At 40.7% G+C, this 17039-nt stretch overlaps 1 protein-coding gene across 2 annotated transcripts in view; it reads left to right on the top strand.

The window, feature by feature from the left end:
• The window catches only part of LOC101859807, a 27220-nt gene extending 12423 nt beyond the window's left edge, over positions 1-14797 (top strand). Inside the window, exons 10-21 of one of the 2 annotated variants that reach the window (XM_005105721.3) lie at positions 779-1022; positions 4359-4567; positions 5315-5363; positions 5775-5999; positions 6559-6636; positions 7293-7453; positions 8093-8186; positions 8577-8697; positions 10858-11072; positions 11698-11849; positions 12860-13009; positions 13845-14797. In XM_005105721.3, coding sequence (XP_005105778.1) covers positions 779-1022; positions 4359-4567; positions 5315-5363; positions 5775-5999; positions 6559-6636; positions 7293-7453; positions 8093-8186; positions 8577-8697; positions 10858-11072; positions 11698-11849; positions 12860-13009; positions 13845-14369 — 2223 coding nt within the window. In that variant the 3' untranslated portion in view covers positions 14370-14797. Of the gene's footprint in view, positions 1-778; positions 1023-4358; positions 4568-5314; positions 5364-5774; positions 6000-6558; positions 6637-7292; positions 7454-8092; positions 8187-8576; positions 8698-10857; positions 11073-11697; positions 11850-12859; positions 13010-13841 lie in introns of both variants that reach the window. The other variant, XM_005105720.3, reaches the window with a different exon arrangement.
• The last annotated feature ends 2242 nt before the right edge of the window (positions 14798-17039 follow it).

Below are 17039 nucleotides of genomic sequence, written 5' to 3'. Positions count from 1 at the left end.
GAATCGACGGACAGTTTATTGATCTCAACTTTTCACTCTTGGTTAATCGGCTGTCCTGCCCGCGTTTTTTGTTCCGCAAATTATCATCTGAAGTGCGGGATCTTAGCCGAAGGTAGACCTTCAGAGTGAATCAGAGCGGGATCTTAGGGGTGACTTTTTTATAGTAAAAATTCTGTTTTCTTAAAACAGCGGGATCTTAAGCGAACCGGGATCGTAAGCAGTGGGATCTTAGGCGGAGACTACTGTATAATAATAGCAATAATAATAATAATGGATAGGTTAAGTTCTGAGCACCGTGCATTGATGACATGATGACTGAAAATATAACCTCATACACACAAGAAGAAACATTTCATATTTTAAACAGGACAACCAGTTTAATCACTTAAAGAAGAACTTTCTTAGCCTGCATTAATTATATACCCATAAGGACAGCAGTGCAAAAATGTCACAAATGATATAAAAAGGAGCTGTATCACATGATCACAAAAGTTATAATTGTGTTTGAAGTACTGTCTTACATTTGTGTTGATGATCAGTCAAGCACAGTTCTGTGTTTGATTGTTCTCACCTCTATTTTCTTTATCGGCTGTGACATACTTTGTTGTTTCAGGCATAAATTCAAGTATTTTTCTTGCTTGTAGGTGTTTGAAACTGTATTTTTATTTCTTTTCCTTACAAAGTCAGAACATCCATTCGTTTTTCACTGATGTGTATATCATTCACTCTAAAGTGTTTTTAAGTGTGTTTTCCCTTTTTTATGCTCTATTGTTCTCAGGACATGGAAGCTGCAGACATAGGTAAAGTCTCTTACCGTGAACTGATTGACTTCTTGCGAAAAGACATCATTCCTGACGATCTGTCCCGCTCAGAACTTCTCATCTTCCGAAAGAAAGCCAAGCACTACAAGGTGGAGAGAGGCATCCTCTATTTCATCCCGCCACACAAGCCTGATGAGAAGCCAAAGAAAGTCCTGAGGACTCAAGAAGAAAGGGTGGCTGCTGTCAAGGCAGCTCTCGGGGGTGAGACATCAGGCTGATGAAAATGTTAGATGACAACTGGCAACAATAATTAATAATTGTGCAGTTGAGCATGTATATCTCAAACACATTGCAGAGATGCCAACCAGTACGATTTTACGTATTTTAGTACGAGTTTTTGCCGAAAATACGCGAATACAACTTTTCATGAAAAAATACGCATCCTGGAATGCGAAAAATACGAGATTCAGCTTGGTCGAGTAAACCTAATTATCTCAAGTCCCATCTTTTGTCAAAAAATAGTTTCAGTATTGCGGAACTGGAATATTTGAAAACCAAGTCCGATAAGGTCAGTAAGTTCATTTTTGCCGGTCGCGATTGTGATATTATATTCGTTCAGCTTTTCACCGTCCTAGAGTACGTTTCACTTTCACACGAAGAGGCGGCAGGCGGAAGTGTATGTGACACCGAGGCTCGATCGGGAAAATCAAGTTCAAGATCTACTTTCGCTTTCGTTACCACCGAGAAGTTTGCCAGCGGTAGTCTGATAATGGAGTATTTGTGACAATGCAGGTTTTGCAGAGTAAACGCTGTGTTTCCGCGCAAATAAAATTTATTCAACGCTCGGACTCGTCTCTGTGCTGTCACTTGTGGAAAAAAAAGAAAAGAAAATACAAGCGTCGTCCGATTTTTAGATTGTCTGGCTCGCCATCGTGACTAGTCAGTGACCCTGCGCGCATTCGCATCATAAATAAATGTGGCATCGTGTGAGCGAAGACCGTCTTTGGTGGGAGTAAGTAACGGCGGTGCGAAGTATAGGACTACGGAATAGGGGAGGAGATTATTGATTTTTTTTAAAAGGTACACCGGGGGGGGGGGGGGGGGGTGAAGGCAACACCAGAGGACAAAAACCTGGAAGCAAATTTCAGAATTTTGATTAGAGCTCTCTGCAAAGCGCGAGTTGGTGCAGGTCGTGTGCGGAATCGGGACCCTTCATGCTTTGCAAGTCTGTATTATTGAAATAAAGTGTTCGCGTTTTATTGGATGGGTAATAGATCTAGAATCTAGTAAATTATACCTACAGTGTATGTTGTAGCTTTCTGTTCAAGACTGGCAGATTTTCAGTGTCACTGCATCTTGCCCTCCCACAGTTGTTACAACTCTCACAGTGCATGGGTCTACTTGAGCCATTCAAGTTATTGCTCTTCTCTGAGTTTGAGCAATAATTTTAGTCTCTCAGTTCATAATATGAATCATGACACCCAGACTGGTTCTTGATAGTTGAAATTCTTGTTCTAGGCCCTTCCGAACGCTCAAAGCAGGATTAATTTTTTATATAATGAGAGGAAAATATTTTAAAAGACTGAAATATTTAAGTCAAACAAGACCCCAGTGCGACACTGAACACTGACATTTTGTTTACTGGATACATGTATATTGTACTTGTGTGTGCTCCCTTTTTTGAGCAGGTGAGCTAGTAAATTTTTTAAAGGAAATATTGCTGGACACCCTGAACATTTTACTAGTTGGTCCGTCGGTGGAGGGGAATACACATTTTCCCCTGAAAATACACATTTTCAGATTTCCCAATACTCATTTTGGTTTTCTGTGGTTGGCATCTCTGACATTGGCGACTGACACATGTGTTTGACACATCCTTAATTCAAGTAAATTAGACAATGAAAAATAAGAGAAATATTGAAGAAAGTCGAGGGAAGTAACTGTTATGGTTGGAAAATAAATTACTGCCATCATTGAAACAGTTGCACGCACGCATGCACGCACTCAAAGACAAACATGATTCACACATCATGTGGTCCAGTGCCGCGCCACACTGTCTGTCTTTGATCACACCCCATCACGTAGCGCCCACTCTCGCATGACTAGATTCAAAGAGGTTTTAGCACCTTGCACACAATACACTACACGTTATATGCGATGATGGGCCTCGATATGAGTATTGTTTTGTTCCGTGTCGAAGCAAAGATAGTACATAACAAGATGGGCCACTCAGCCAAAAAAGTGTCCGCCGGAAGTTCGCTCTTTGCTTCAGATGGCGCTGCAGTCTGTTTTGAAACTCTCTTTCGTTTTTCCAGAAGAAGAATAGGAATAGCACCCCCTTGCTTGCGCAGATCGACTGCTGTTCATCAGCAGTTCGGGTTTGTTCAGTGCGGAGTTTTAGGTTTTATTTTTTATTTTAATGACCTCTCGCCTTTCATTCTAAAGTCAAATTAAACAAAGAAAACAATCACCCTTTCCTCCAGAAGAGTTTTTTTGTCTGCGTAACCATTAAAAAAAAGTGTTCTTCCTAAATTTATTTAAAAACTTGCTAGTTTCACTTTGATTTTTTTAATTCAAGAAGGGTAACTCTGTTCGCAAAGGATGCGCATTTGCGAAGAGGGCACCGCCGAATTTTGAGGACACTTTTTTAATTGGCTCAAAGAGAGGCATGGCCCATCTTGTTGTATACTACTTTGGTCGAAGCAAGAGAAGGGAAGCGAGTGATGCTGATTAGACTTCTGACTGAAAAAAAACCTGTTCTTACTTCAGATCATGATCTTGACAATGTAACCAAACTGGTCAGAACAACCTGCTGTCTATTTGACCAGGTTTTCGGGATGGTTATTTGACAAACTTATGCGGGTGTTCGAGAATACTGTGCTGCCAATACAAAGAAAACATAATGGTTCAGTCGGGGAATGGCATATTTGACTCGCTATCCGAGATTTCGAGTTTTATGTGTTTTTGTTATCTGTACCTGACTGTAAATGTTTCACACCAAGTCATCACACTTAGGAGGTGGGCTGCTTCAACCTTTCCTGTCAAGAGTCAATTCAGGTTTAGTGGGATGACATCTCAGCAGACAGATGGTGGCATCTGATAAAGATTTTCTTTACTTCGGAATTGAACTGGTGTTTTTCTCTTGCAACATCGAAGAGCCTAACCACTATGCCACAGACATCAGCACTATTATCAGTGAATTCTCATCAATCTTATCCATGTCGGTTACTAGTTCGGTTTCCTCCTCTGGTACCAGCAACTAAAATGTTGTCTCTAGAGATCAGTTCCTGTTAGGAAATACTTTGATGATAACAGATGTGTCTTGCATGAGTCTTGACTTGTTTTTTCATGCCATCAAGTTACTAGTGAGTGCCAATCTCCGCCGATTTTTGGGGGGTGGGATTCATTTTTTTCCAGTATCTGAATTTAGATTTCAATTCAATCATTATCAGCTGACCAAATAATTTATGGTCATGACTGCGATTAAAGAGTAATAATTATTTATGGTTTGCAAAAATAGATTTTGATGATTTTATTACCCGAATACCAATCGGAAAATAAAAATGTGCGTGCCCTTTTCTTTTTTTTTTTTTTTAGATCACACCTGTAGCCAATCTGAGGTACTGGCAGCCATAAGGAGGTGGGCCTTCTGGCCAGACATGCCTAAAGACGTTGAACAGGAGCTGAGCAAATGGTGCAACCATCAGTCTAAGGCAAATGCTGAGAAATTGGCAGAGGAGGCGGAGAGAAGACAAATGATGAAGGACTGGAGACTGAAACGATTCCAGGACTACTTTGCCGGCAAGGTAATCATGACTGGTTTATTGTGTCATCAGGTGCACTTTGGGTCTATTGGATATTAGAAGTTTAGGTTTCTCACTAGAGACTGTAAAAATGAGTCTACATAACAAGAGGGGCCACTTCTCTCTTTGAGCCAATTAAAAAAGTGTCCTCAAAATTCGGTGGCGCCCTCTTCACAAAAGCGCACCTTTTGCGAACAGAGTTATCCTACTTGAGTTTTTAAAAATCAAAGTGAAACTAGCAAGTTTTTGAATGAAATTCGGAAGAACGCTTTTTTAAAATGGTTACGCTGACAAAAAACCTCTTCCGGAGGAAAGGGTGATCGTTTTCTTCGTTTAATTTGACTTTAGAATGAAAGGCGAGAGGTCATTAAAATATAAATAACCTAAAACTCCGCACTGAACGAACCCGAACTACTGATGAACAGCAGTCGATCTGCGCACGCAAGGAGGTGCTATTCCTATTCTTCTTCTGGAAAAATGAAAGAGAGCTTCAAAACAGACTGCAGCGCCATCTGAAGCAAAGAGCATACTTCCTGCATACACTTTTTTGGCTGAGTGGCCCATCTTGTTATTTACTATCTTTGACTGAAATGATTCAAAGATAGTTGTCCTCTTAAGACTATTATAGTTAAGTTAGTTCACATACCATCTTGTTAGCTAAGTTATCCCTGCAGTATTCAGCTAAGATTAAAGCTGGTCATGCTGTTCTCAGATCCCTTCTATAAAGTTAAATGATTCTTTCTTCCTCAGGATATCTGTTCTAAAAGAGAGAATTTGGACACGTTGTTCCCACCACTTGGTAAGTGAGAAACTTTTAGGTTTGTCTAGTGTACAGGGACAGTGATGAGCAGAGGTTCATTGTAAATTATACTTACAGATTTTCCATGGGGGTATTTTAGTTATTAAAAATTTTTTTAATAAAAAAAAAAATAAAGATTGTCACTTTTGCTCTCTTATGAAGACAGCAACTGTCTGGTCCTTTTGTAAAATAGTATTTTCATGTTTTTATTTTAGTTGTAAGGTATGTTTGAAATGTATACAAGCAAAGTATTTGCGGCTATGTTTTCAACTTCTCTGAAGTAAATTTTATGAAGAATAGTTTATTTTGACTCTTTTTATTAATCAGTTTGAGAAAGTTGCTCTTGTTGAAAGTGAGAAGAGCTGCTGCTATTTATTTCCTCAACTGATGTGACTTTTGGTTTTTCTCCAGCGGAGCCTGCAAAGGAAGAGACATCACCGCCGGCAAAACCAGACTTGGTGGCAAAAGCAATGGAGAGCGCCATGCTGTCCTCCAGCCCCCCAGAGAGCGGAGCTGGCACCGATGTCAACGCTGAGGTCATGGAGGAGGGATCGGAGGTGGAGTCAACTGTGATGATTGACGTTGCGGGTGATGGGACTGTGGTAGTAAATACAGGCCTCAAAGGGCAGGACAAAGGTCAGTGTAATTCTTCCTTTTTGTCTTATTTGCATTTTTTCTTTAATCATTTACTCACTATATAAATATTTGCCATTATCAGTTAACTACTATAGTCATTGGAGGGCGCCGAATACTTGCCCGATGCTTAACACTGCTAGGGTATGCATTTCTACGAAGTCTAGGCAGATAGTCCATTTAGATATGATTGTAAATGGGACTATAAGGTGAAAGTTGAGTCCCTCTTCTTTCTTTGAGTTTTTGAACGGTTGAAATCGAATCAGAAACCATGTGTTTGTGAATTTTAAAAGTTAACATGAATGAAATGTAAGGTGGTATGAAGTGGTTTTGCAGTCCTGTAGCTTGGGTCATGGTTTAGGGAGGTTACTCAAATATAAGAAAAACAGAGAGGTGGACTTATCTTCTTTCCGTTTATCGCTGTTTTCAGATTAACCATGTTTGGTTTAAGCAGACTCCTCTGTTGAATATAAGACGTAGCATCTGTTCTGAAGTATGAATTGAATTTCTCTATTGTTTTCTGTTGTATGCATATGTTCTCGTTGTTTTTTCCCCCCCACAGAAATGACTTCAACAAGCACAGATGTACAGCAAAGCACCACTGAGCCCTCTGCAGTTCAAGGACAAGTTCCAAAATTAGGTCAGTGGTCTCAGGATGTGGTCTTAGTGTTTTGTCTCTGTCAGTCATTCGTGTGACTGTTCTGGCAGCACCACTGTTCAGTACAGTGTGACAAAAGAAAGAAAGGATTTAGCAGATATTGCTTACGCTGTCGACGAATCTGCACTTTATTTCAGTTTTAATTCACAACTTAACACCTTACAATTCTTCATAGTGGGTGGTTTACAAGTACTCTGGTGTGGTTTGCTCCTTCCTTCCTATCTTTATAGATTGTGTAGCTTTAGAGCTTGCTGTTGAGTGGGGAGTTGGGCCATACAAATGCTGTCTATCATTATTATCATCATTTATCGTCCACTTCTCTCCTCTTTTTGTTTGTATGTTACACTCTATTAACACTTCTAATCTTCAGCACTTATATGACCTGACCGTGTTGCAAATGCTGTAAAATTCTTACTTAAATAAAAGTTTGCATACTGTCTTGATCATTCTGGAACCAAATGTTACCTTTTTTGTGTGAAGCCCAAAGCTAGTGGAGTCAGGCTGGTTATGTGACACAAATGTCATGGTCTACTGAAATGAATGTGTCTGAATTCTACCCAAAGTCACTCAAAGACACACTTGAAATTCACTTGTGTTTAGTAGAATACGTCGTTTATTGACTGAAATTTTTTTAACAGAAATTTCAGAATCTGCTTCGGACAAAAATGCTGTCATTGAAGAAGAGTTGGAAGACGAAGAGGAACACGTTGGAGAGATGGAGGAAGTGGAAGATGGTGACCCTGAGGAGTCCTGGAGTCTAAAGACTGCAGATATGTTGGAAAGGATTCAAGTTTCACAGGTTACGAGAACAGTTTTCTTTGGGTTGTTTAAGAAACGTTTTAAAAAAAATTACTTTAATTTTATTCAGTCTGGATATCGTCAAGAAAATAAACAAAAAGTCACCGGCTTCTAATGTAATATTCTTCACAAATAATTAGCAAAACACGTTTTTTATCACATACTGTAAAACATGATGTAGTACATCTACAAATGACGTAAACAGTTTCACAAATGATATAGATGCAAGTGTGGATGCTTAATTTGATGTAAAATCTCTTACATGTGACTTTATTACTTACTTCATAATATGGTAGTTTTTGTACTATCTGTGGCTAGGAAACTTTCATAATGTAGCTATAATGTTCCTTTTTCCTTTTTCTTTTTTTTTTTTGTTAACATACTTTGATAAATGCGGTTTTATAATGTGATACGTTTTTAGTTTGTGAGGGAATAGTCTTTTGTCAAGCATCACATACTCTTGTCGTACAAGCGAAATATTTGTGCCTAAGATGTATTTCTTATGCATGAATGGTTTAAATATTGTTTGGAGTGATTAAATTATCTAAATGGGAAATTTTTTCATGGCTGAATCTGCTGACCTGACTAAATTTTGGTTCAGTTTTTGTTTATTTCATGTGACTTTGAAATGTTTTTCCAGACAGTGGAGGAGTCATCACCTGTGAAAAAGATTGGGAAGCGTCGTCGCTGTGAGGTGTGTCAGGAGATAGTCCGTGGGGAAAACAACTATAAAGGTAAGGGCCTCATAGTTTTTGCCATTGACTGCTTTTCTAAAGGGATTTGTCACAGTCTTAATTCTTTCCACACTGCTCGCTGCACACCGTGATAAAATAATTGTGCTTAGAAAGAGTTAATGCAAGATTTTACAGTACATCAGATGCTTCTCTGTGCTGTTTTTTTAAATGGATTCTGCACCTTATAGTTTTAATGGCCATGAAAATTAAAATCATTTGTTTCATTTATCGAAATGGCTCATTTTAAAAGAAAAATGCATGCTGCATTTAAGTGACACCACTTGTTCTATATTATGTTCACCTGCGTCCCATAGCTTATCTGTGACGATCATCTCTTTTCTAGCTGCAGATTAAGTGTTGCCTTCACTAGACGGTTTGTCTGTTCCTCAGAGCACATGTACAGACATACAGGTATAAAACCTTTCTCGTGCTCAAACTGCCCCAAGAAGTTCACAACCAAGAAAGGACTCCGTATGCATTTACGACGACACACTGGCCATCGCCCCTATCTGTAAGTTTAAAAGTTGTCTTTTTAAAACAAATTTTTAAAAAGTATGTAGAGGCATATTAGGTAGGTGATTTTAATGTTACATTCTAAAATGTTATTTATTGAGTCTTTTTTTTTTGTCTGACTGGACCCTCGGTCAACAGATCAGCACAAAACCCCCCCCATTGGCATAAGTTGTAGTACCACCAGAAAAAAGATACTTCCCCGTTCTTTCACAAAGGTTGTTTCTTTTGAGTGGCATCCTATGAGTGAGCAGATGGAGTGGTTGGAGGGCACCGCTGGCAGGTCATATTTTTTCACTCCGTTGTTTCTGCCTTTATATCTTGCTTATATTTTGCTTTTCCATGCACTGAATAGCCATTATAATAAAGTAATAATAAGAATTGCATTTATATAGCCCATATCCACACCCTACGGCATGTACTATGTGCTTTACAACTATTATTACCCCAGCAAACTATACAAGACTTAGAAACACTCTCAGCCTCCAAGGAAGCATGCAGTGCAAGCTGCGGATTTCATGCGCTCAAACATTATCAAACTGACAAGACCTTTCGCAGTCTATAGCCCAGTACCCATTTCCACCTGGATGAAGTGAGGAAAATTTGTGTGAAGTGGCTTCTAAAGGATGGAACGCCGGGGCCCCGAAAGGATTAAAACCCTTATGGTTGCGAGTCCGAGAGTCTAATCTCTAGGCCACCGACGCCATATTATTCTGCACTTCTCTTTTCCAAAACTAAAAAAAAAAAAAACCCTCAAAACTATTGAGATTCAGTTGAACCAATCCAAAATGACCGCTCATTGGCGAGGGAAAAACTGATCTTGGACAGGTGGTCCTCTTAGACACGATCATTATAATGTAGAAAAAAACATTGGGTGGTTGTTTGTAAAGGTGAATTCTTGGAAAGGTTTGACTATAGTTCCATGTTTTGTTGGTGGGATAACTGATACATGTACATCCCTCCAGTTCTCTCTGTGTGTAGTATTCTGGGCATGTTGTGTTTATGAACTTCAATGTCATTCTTGTAATTCCTGTGCTCTGCTCTGATGAAGGTAGTGGTGAGCGTTTCCCTCGTGTGCTGTCTCCCCTTCCAGGGACATAATAGTCAGAAGTGTCTTATACAGTTGATGCTGCCAAATCGTAATCCTGTCATGATGGAATCTCTGTGCTCCCCATAATACACGATCTTCTATAATACATTTGCCTTCACATCGAAATTTGCCCTTACGAAGACTGGGAAAACGCTTTACCCACTCAGACCTGATGTGAAACAAAACTCCCCAGTTTGGTTGGTATCACCTGTTTTAACCTTTTCGCCCTGCCTCCAGGCGATGAAGAGGGGAAGGAATGTGGTTTACGGGTAGCTGTTACCCCACCAATGTGAGCCCTGCATAGTGTAGATGGATCAGGGTGGTGTGGGTGTGAAATCTCATAGCTGCTTGCCTTCAAAGTGCTCAAGTAGTGCGCCAGCACAGGGACTTTCCTGGTGTTAAATTTTACTACTGCTTGATCGTATGGCCAGCAGAAAGAAAGTTCTCCAAATCATTGTTACAATGGGGCAGGGTGGCATTGGTTGATTATGCTTGATTACATCGATGGATGGAAGCAGAGGTGACATTTAATTGCTATTAATTTTAATTGATCAAACAGTGGTCCTTATGAGATGCAAGCACTGGTGGCAATGGATTAGTAAGACTGATGCATGCCTTTATCAGAGTGGCTGGGGTAGCACTTTAGAGGTGTGAAGTTTTGACCACTGCTTGCCAACCAGACAGGCAACCATTGATCTCACTGAGTGTGTTGAGCCTTTTGGACCCTCCCCTAATTTCCTCTGTCCGAGACAAAGTTGTTTTTTTCTGGCCTGGCTTTTGTGCGATTCCATCTGGGACAGTCCAACTTTCAGTGCGAAAAATGATACTGATTGTGATCTGTATTATTGTGGTGTGCATAGTTTTGTTTAATCCAGACAGGAATCAAATATTTGATAGAAACCTCATACCATGTATTTGGCATTTTATTGTAAAGTATTCAGGCAGCTTGAAATTTACAAATGAATTGAAATACTGTAGTCTAGCATAATGGTTCAACTTAAATGCAGGCTAGTGACACAGTGCTTGTGTGTTTTAACGGTGGTTTCTTGACCTTTTTTTTCCTATTTCCAGGTGTAACATTTGTGGCCGGGGTTTTCCTCGTTCGGCCTCTCTGCGCTACCACATCAAGACCCATGACAAAGGCGGGGGCGTGCCAGTTGTTTGTGACATCTGTCATCGCACTTTCACAACGGAGAACAGATTGCAGAAACACAAGCGATTCAAGCACCCTGCCCAGGCGCCTGTGTTCTGCTGTGAGCAGTGTGGAAAAACCTTCACTGCTAAACGTGAGTTTTGTGTGTTTTGTTAAATGTGGGTTTGTGTGTTGTAAATGTGAGTTGTGTGTGTTGCTTTAGTGTGTGTTGCTAAATGTGAATTGTGTGTGTTGCTTTAGTGTGTGCTTTGTGTGTTGCTAAATGTGAGTTGTGTGTGTTGCTTTAGTGTGTGTTGCTAAATGTGAATTGTGTGTGTTGCTTTAGTGTGTGCTTTGTGTGTTGCTAAATGTGAGTTGTGTGTGTTGCTAAATGTGAGTTGTGTGTGTTGCTTTAGTGTGTGTTTTGTGTGTTGCTAAATTTGAGTTGTGTGTGTTGCTTAGTGTGAGGTAAGCGTGTGTTGCTAAAATGTGAGTTGTGTGTGTTGCTTAGTGTGAGTTGTGTGTTGCTTTAGAGTGAGTTGTGGGTGTTGCTAAATGCGAGTTGTGTGTGTGTTACTAAATGTGAGGTTATTAAAACTATTGGTTGTTTTCCCTTACGTGAATTGTGTGTGATGTTAAATGTGAGTTATCAATTGTATTGCTATACATGAATTGCGCATGTTTTTATATATGTGATTTGTTGTTTTATATGTTGAATAAGAATGGCAGGTTGACTTGCTTGGCATCAAGTTAAAAAAATTATTTTTTGTAATGCCCAGGGAGCTTGAAACGTCATGAAGAGGCTCATCAGGGCATCCGAAAGTATGTGTGTCAGTATTGCAAGCGCAGCTTCTTCCGCAAGGAGTACCTCAACTACCACCTGGTCTCACACTCGAATGAAGACCCGTCCCTGGCTAGCTACAAGCTCAAGGTATTGGCCGACTCCTGCAATATAGTTCTTGAGTAGTGTACAGCCCTTAGTCAGCTGCTTGCACTGCTTGCGTCCCAAGAAGCTGGGAATGTTTCTGAGTTTTTTCTCTCTCTAGTATGGTGTTAAAAAAACTCTAATTAGAGGAGCACCATAAAGCGCTCAAAGCTTATACTCGTATGGAATAGAGTGCTCTATAAATGCAAATTATTATCATTATTATTATTATAAGCTCAATTTGTACCATGTAAGACTACAAAGTGTATGGCCCTGGTTTGAATCCCCAATGGGGTGGTCTGAACTTCGGTTGATTTGGGGAGTTTTTAAGGCTCTACACCCATTTAGTTTGGTTCTATTGGAGACGGAAGTTATATTTGGAGATCCCAACTCTTAAATAATCTCACAGGGCGGAAAGAGGCTTTAAGACAATTTCACCATTTTTTTAGCAAAATTTTAAATACAAGAAAGCCTGCATTTCTGTTTCCTTTCTCTTATTTTGTTGAAACAAGCTAAGACAGATAAGTGTATGATACAGAGTCGTTTCTGGCAACTTCAGTCACACCTTTACTTATGAAGAAAGAGGAATCATTTGATTAATTTTGTGTTATATTTTTGTTTAGGCTTTTCAGCGTATGATGGTTTGATGCTGTTGAGTGAATATATATAACTGAGTACTAGAGGGACTTAAATAATAAAAAGCTTTTGTGTAGTAGGCCCTACATATTCCTGCTCATTGCGTTTTACAATCTATTACCTCAGAAGACCCTCAGCAACATTCTCAGTTTCCTGGGAAGCATGCAGCATTCTTACAAGCCAAAATGAGAAATAGGGAGGGTATTTAACTGAAATGTTTGGTTTTTTTGTGTGTTGCACAGCCAAATTATGTTTTTTCATTTACAAATTGACTGCCTGGTGCAAGACTCCACCATATGCCATTCTGAAAACGCATGACAGAGTCTCATGCTGAGCTGTGGAAATGATGTTTGTCAATGTCTTTGTTCTTTTTCTCACAGGGTCGTCACAGAAAACAGCAGCAAGCAGCGGCCAGAAAACGGGAGTATGTGTCCATTGTCTGTGTGGATTCCACGGGTGCAGAGACTGGACAGAATGAGGAGGTCTACGGGCAGCTTGTGGAGGTCACCGACCCCTCGGAGTGGTCACAGGTCTGTAAGATAGATTAGTGGATTAATCTGTTGAAACTGCAGTTGCAGGCTTGTTATGTGCTCTGCCATAAGAACGGTATAGCGTGGCTTTACTTCACAGAAATTTGCAGTGCACTTTGCAGAGAATATCCCAAATTATGGGATGTAAACTATGGTCTTTTGGTGATAAGCTTGTTTTATCAAAGAAAGAGTTCACACAAAGCATTAAAGTCATTGAATGGGAAAACATACCGTCCAGTTTCCGAATATTTTAAAATCATTTGTATCTTTAGATCACCTACTTGTTTTAAAACACCTCAATCGATTCGAATCTATTCTTACCATGAAATGATATCTTGTGTAAAATCAAGCTGGGTTGAAACAACCTGAAAGTGACATTTGCGTAGAAAGATGGATTGTTGTTTGGTAGAGGTCCCTTTGAGCTTGGTGTCTAAAGAGGTCATGTATAGTCATTTCTGTTGAAATTTCATTGGGTGAAATAAAATAATATTTGTAATGAGGCTGCAAGTAGTGAAACTCAATTACATTTATTGGTATGTACACAAACACAAGCAAACTTATGAGCAAACACTTGTCCCACTTCGCTTGCACAGATTTACGGTACCCTGGGAGATGTAATTGCGCAGGATAAAGTGATCGGGATATACAGCTGTGGGACCCACTGGAATGCGAGAGTGCCAGAACATGTTTATTGATGTCAGAATACATGGGACCAGGAGAATATGGTTTAAAAAACTGGGGACAAAAAAAAAAAATGGGGGGCTTAATACGTCTGAACAGATGGCTGATGAAATGTATATAGTCACCAGTATAGTTTTCTCTTTTTTTCCAGCAGGTTTCGGGCAGAATAGAGGAGCAACGAGTCCCAACTGTATTTGGCCTGGAGGGTGGGCAGAGAGTTTTGTCCAGCGCCGACCAGGCAGTGGAGGGAACGTCTGTGGTAATGGTTGAGGAACAGCCCAATGGTCAAGGGGAGGTGGAAGTCCGCCACATCATCATGCCAGGCGGGCACATACACGAACAGTCGCAGCAGCTACATCGCAAACCTCAGACCATCACCGTGCAGCACACCGGAGGGGTCTCGTCTGCTTCCCATGTGAGGTCGATGGACGGGGTGATGAACGCGATTGTGCGGCCGGGTGAGCAGCAGCAGGCTCAGAGCATCGAGGTGGTTCTGCCGTCTGGTGCCCACACTTTCACGGTGCCGTGCAGCCGGGATCAGCTCACGGATACTGGTCAGGAGACGGTTCAGTACCAGGTGGAGTGCCTCTCGGGTGAAACTCTGACAGAAGCAGATGTGAACGCGATCAGAATGCTGGCTCATGCCTCTTTGAGCGGCACCCACATAGTGCAACAGTGATTTCTGAGGATAGTTTTAATTTATAAACTGCACCCGCCTGTCTTTGGCATTTTGTGAGATGATCTCCGGGATGATGGAAAATTATATTCAGAATTTGAATGCCATTGACACCTCATGAATAATGCAACAGTTACCTCTGGGTGTGATCAAGAATCATGCACGCTTCTAAATTTGTCCAGCGTTTGCATTATCTCTTGAATTACTTCCTTATGTTGAATTGAGAATTTTTTTTGTAATGAAATGCTGTAGGGACCAATGTGACTTCTGCCCTTACAACTTTTTTGGCCCTGTCTTTCAAAAGATCCTCTGTCTTATTTGGCTTTGTCAATAGTGATTGCAATCTTGTCTGTTCCTCCCAGTTATTAGTTTTAGTTTTAGCAATGTTTTACGGTGCTTGCAACTGCATAAGGTCATATGAGGGCCAAAGGGTGGATGTCAACAGAGAAGTCTTTACAGGGAATCAGGCGTACTCCTCACCTCTCTAGCCTCAACAGCACAAAGTCTACTTTGACTATCAAGGCATCCCGGAAATAGTTCACAAGGGAGTGACAAACATACAAAAGAAGTAGAGGAATGACGATAGTAAGGATGAGGAAAGAAAAAGCAGCAGTTCCCCCTATGTTGTTCTGGCACAGTATGAGCATGACATTGATAAATCAACCCATTTACAATTGAATGGTTTCATGACAAAACACCATATATGTGTGGGTGCCTGGGAAAAATAGGCACATTGCAGTTTTTTTAACTTTTAAGACTAAAAGTGCCATGTTATAGTTCTTTCAATTCTCTACATTGTGCTTTCAAAGTTTAAACATGTCTTAATTTTCAGCCAAGTTATGGCGTTTTGAAGTTACCAACCGTTCAAAACAAAGTTTTGAGAAAAACGCGTCTAAAGTCGCGGAACACTTTTTTTCTTGAAAATTTAAGGTTCTAATCCGTATTGCAGCTAGTTTACAGCAGTTATACCCTCTTTAGACATTGCTACAGTGGAGTCCACTTATAACAAGTCCGCAAAAAACGAGAAGTCTGTTATAAAGACACTATTCTAAAACCGCGTTTTTTTCTCCTCTTTACTTTTGTATAAAATACTGCTATAGGGCAATCAGACAAAAATGCGAGTCGGTTATAGCGGGATATTGCCGCAGCTGTGCACAGTGCATAGGCCAATTATACATAGTGCAAAACCTCGCCAGTTGAGAAACTTGTTGGTGATCTTGCTAAACAAAAAATCGGAGAGCCCATGTGCGTCAACAATGAAGGCCGGAGCGACTGAGTAGGGAGGTTGTGGCATGCGCAGACAAGCAGAATGCATCGCGTGATAGGCCAGCATAAGCCTAGTTTAGATTATCCAGGCCTACCATGCCTCTCACCTCTCCGATGCAGGGATGGAGAGGTCACAGCAATGTGATGGATAGAGCGAATGTGTGACGTGCGCAAGCAGACAGAATGCACTACTGGGTGGGGTGGGGTGGAGGAAAACACAGCGGACGAGTTAGCCTAGAGCCCTTTCTTTCTGATCGCCAATGCTGAGTTGTCAGTCGACATCGCTAGATCTAGCGCTAGAGAAAGAAACCTGATTTGAGTTTTGATCAAGTAAGACCTAGAGGTCATGTTGAAACAACATCTTCTACGCCATCTCCGTTTTTTCTTCAACTGGCTTGTTTCTAGCTCAAGTGAGCTTTGCAGCATCCTGCTGGCAAATCCAACACAAATCCGTCGCAGGAGGCATAGTCATAATGAAGGGCAAGAGGGTTCCCCAGATCCTTGTAAACGAGCGATAGCTAGCAGACAGTGCGCACATTCTTCGGGTCCCCATCTTTCTCCACCACATTAATGTATTCATTGAAAACACCCTTCCTTGTGGATACCCAGTTGTGAGGAGTACGACATGGTAACGTGATAGCATGGTCTTTTGCATAGTTAACGATAAAGTCCACAACTCGCTTAGTGTCACTGAATGCCAGGGCATCGTGGGGAACCTTCTTAGAATTTTTGTGCTGACGTGGCACTGTGCCGTTTTCTTTGTAATGTTTTGATAAGCTTGGTCAAAGTCAAAGTACCCCTGCTCATAGAATGCAGGAAACAGGATGTTTGTCTGCAAATTCTTTGACCACGATGGTAGTAGTCACTTCAAGATGCTTTCCTCTCTGTCTGAGCACCTTTCTTAAATCTATATGTAAATTCAGACAGATGTATACCAGAGCTAATTTTTCCTAAAAGTACCATGTTCTTGTGATCCCTGTCAAGGGAGATAATTTTGAAGGCAGGTACTGAATTTCACCTTCCCCGATCATAGTGTAGCAGGGCTTACTGTCGAACAGCTTGCAGGCACATACCGCTTTGTTACAGAGGGAACAGTACAGTCATTGTCTTCAGTGGTCCTTGTGTGCAGAGTCTCGTTGAGAATAGCAGCTCCTACATCTTGGACGACAGTGAAGTCATCACCAACCTCTGCATCAGGATGGACAGCAGCAGCTATAGGGAAAGAGGGGGAGGAGGAGGATTTTAAAAAAACATGTGTTTAGTTTGCAGCTTATGTGTCCTTGACACCTAAAGTAGCACCGTTAATCTCCATAAACTTCACAGTGCTGATCTTGAAGGTATTAGATTTTTTTACCATCTTCGCAGCAGCCTTTAAGATGAAGCTGTGCCAGTCTCTGAGGTACTGGT

The sequence above is a fragment of the Aplysia californica genome, unplaced genomic scaffold (assembly GCF_000002075.1).
Source record: "Aplysia californica isolate F4 #8 unplaced genomic scaffold, AplCal3.0 scaffold00488, whole genome shotgun sequence".
Taxonomy (NCBI): Eukaryota; Metazoa; Mollusca; class Gastropoda; order Aplysiida; family Aplysiidae; genus Aplysia; species Aplysia californica.
The sequence above is the reverse complement of the archived record's forward strand: the minus strand, read 5'-3'. Positions and strand labels throughout refer to the sequence as shown.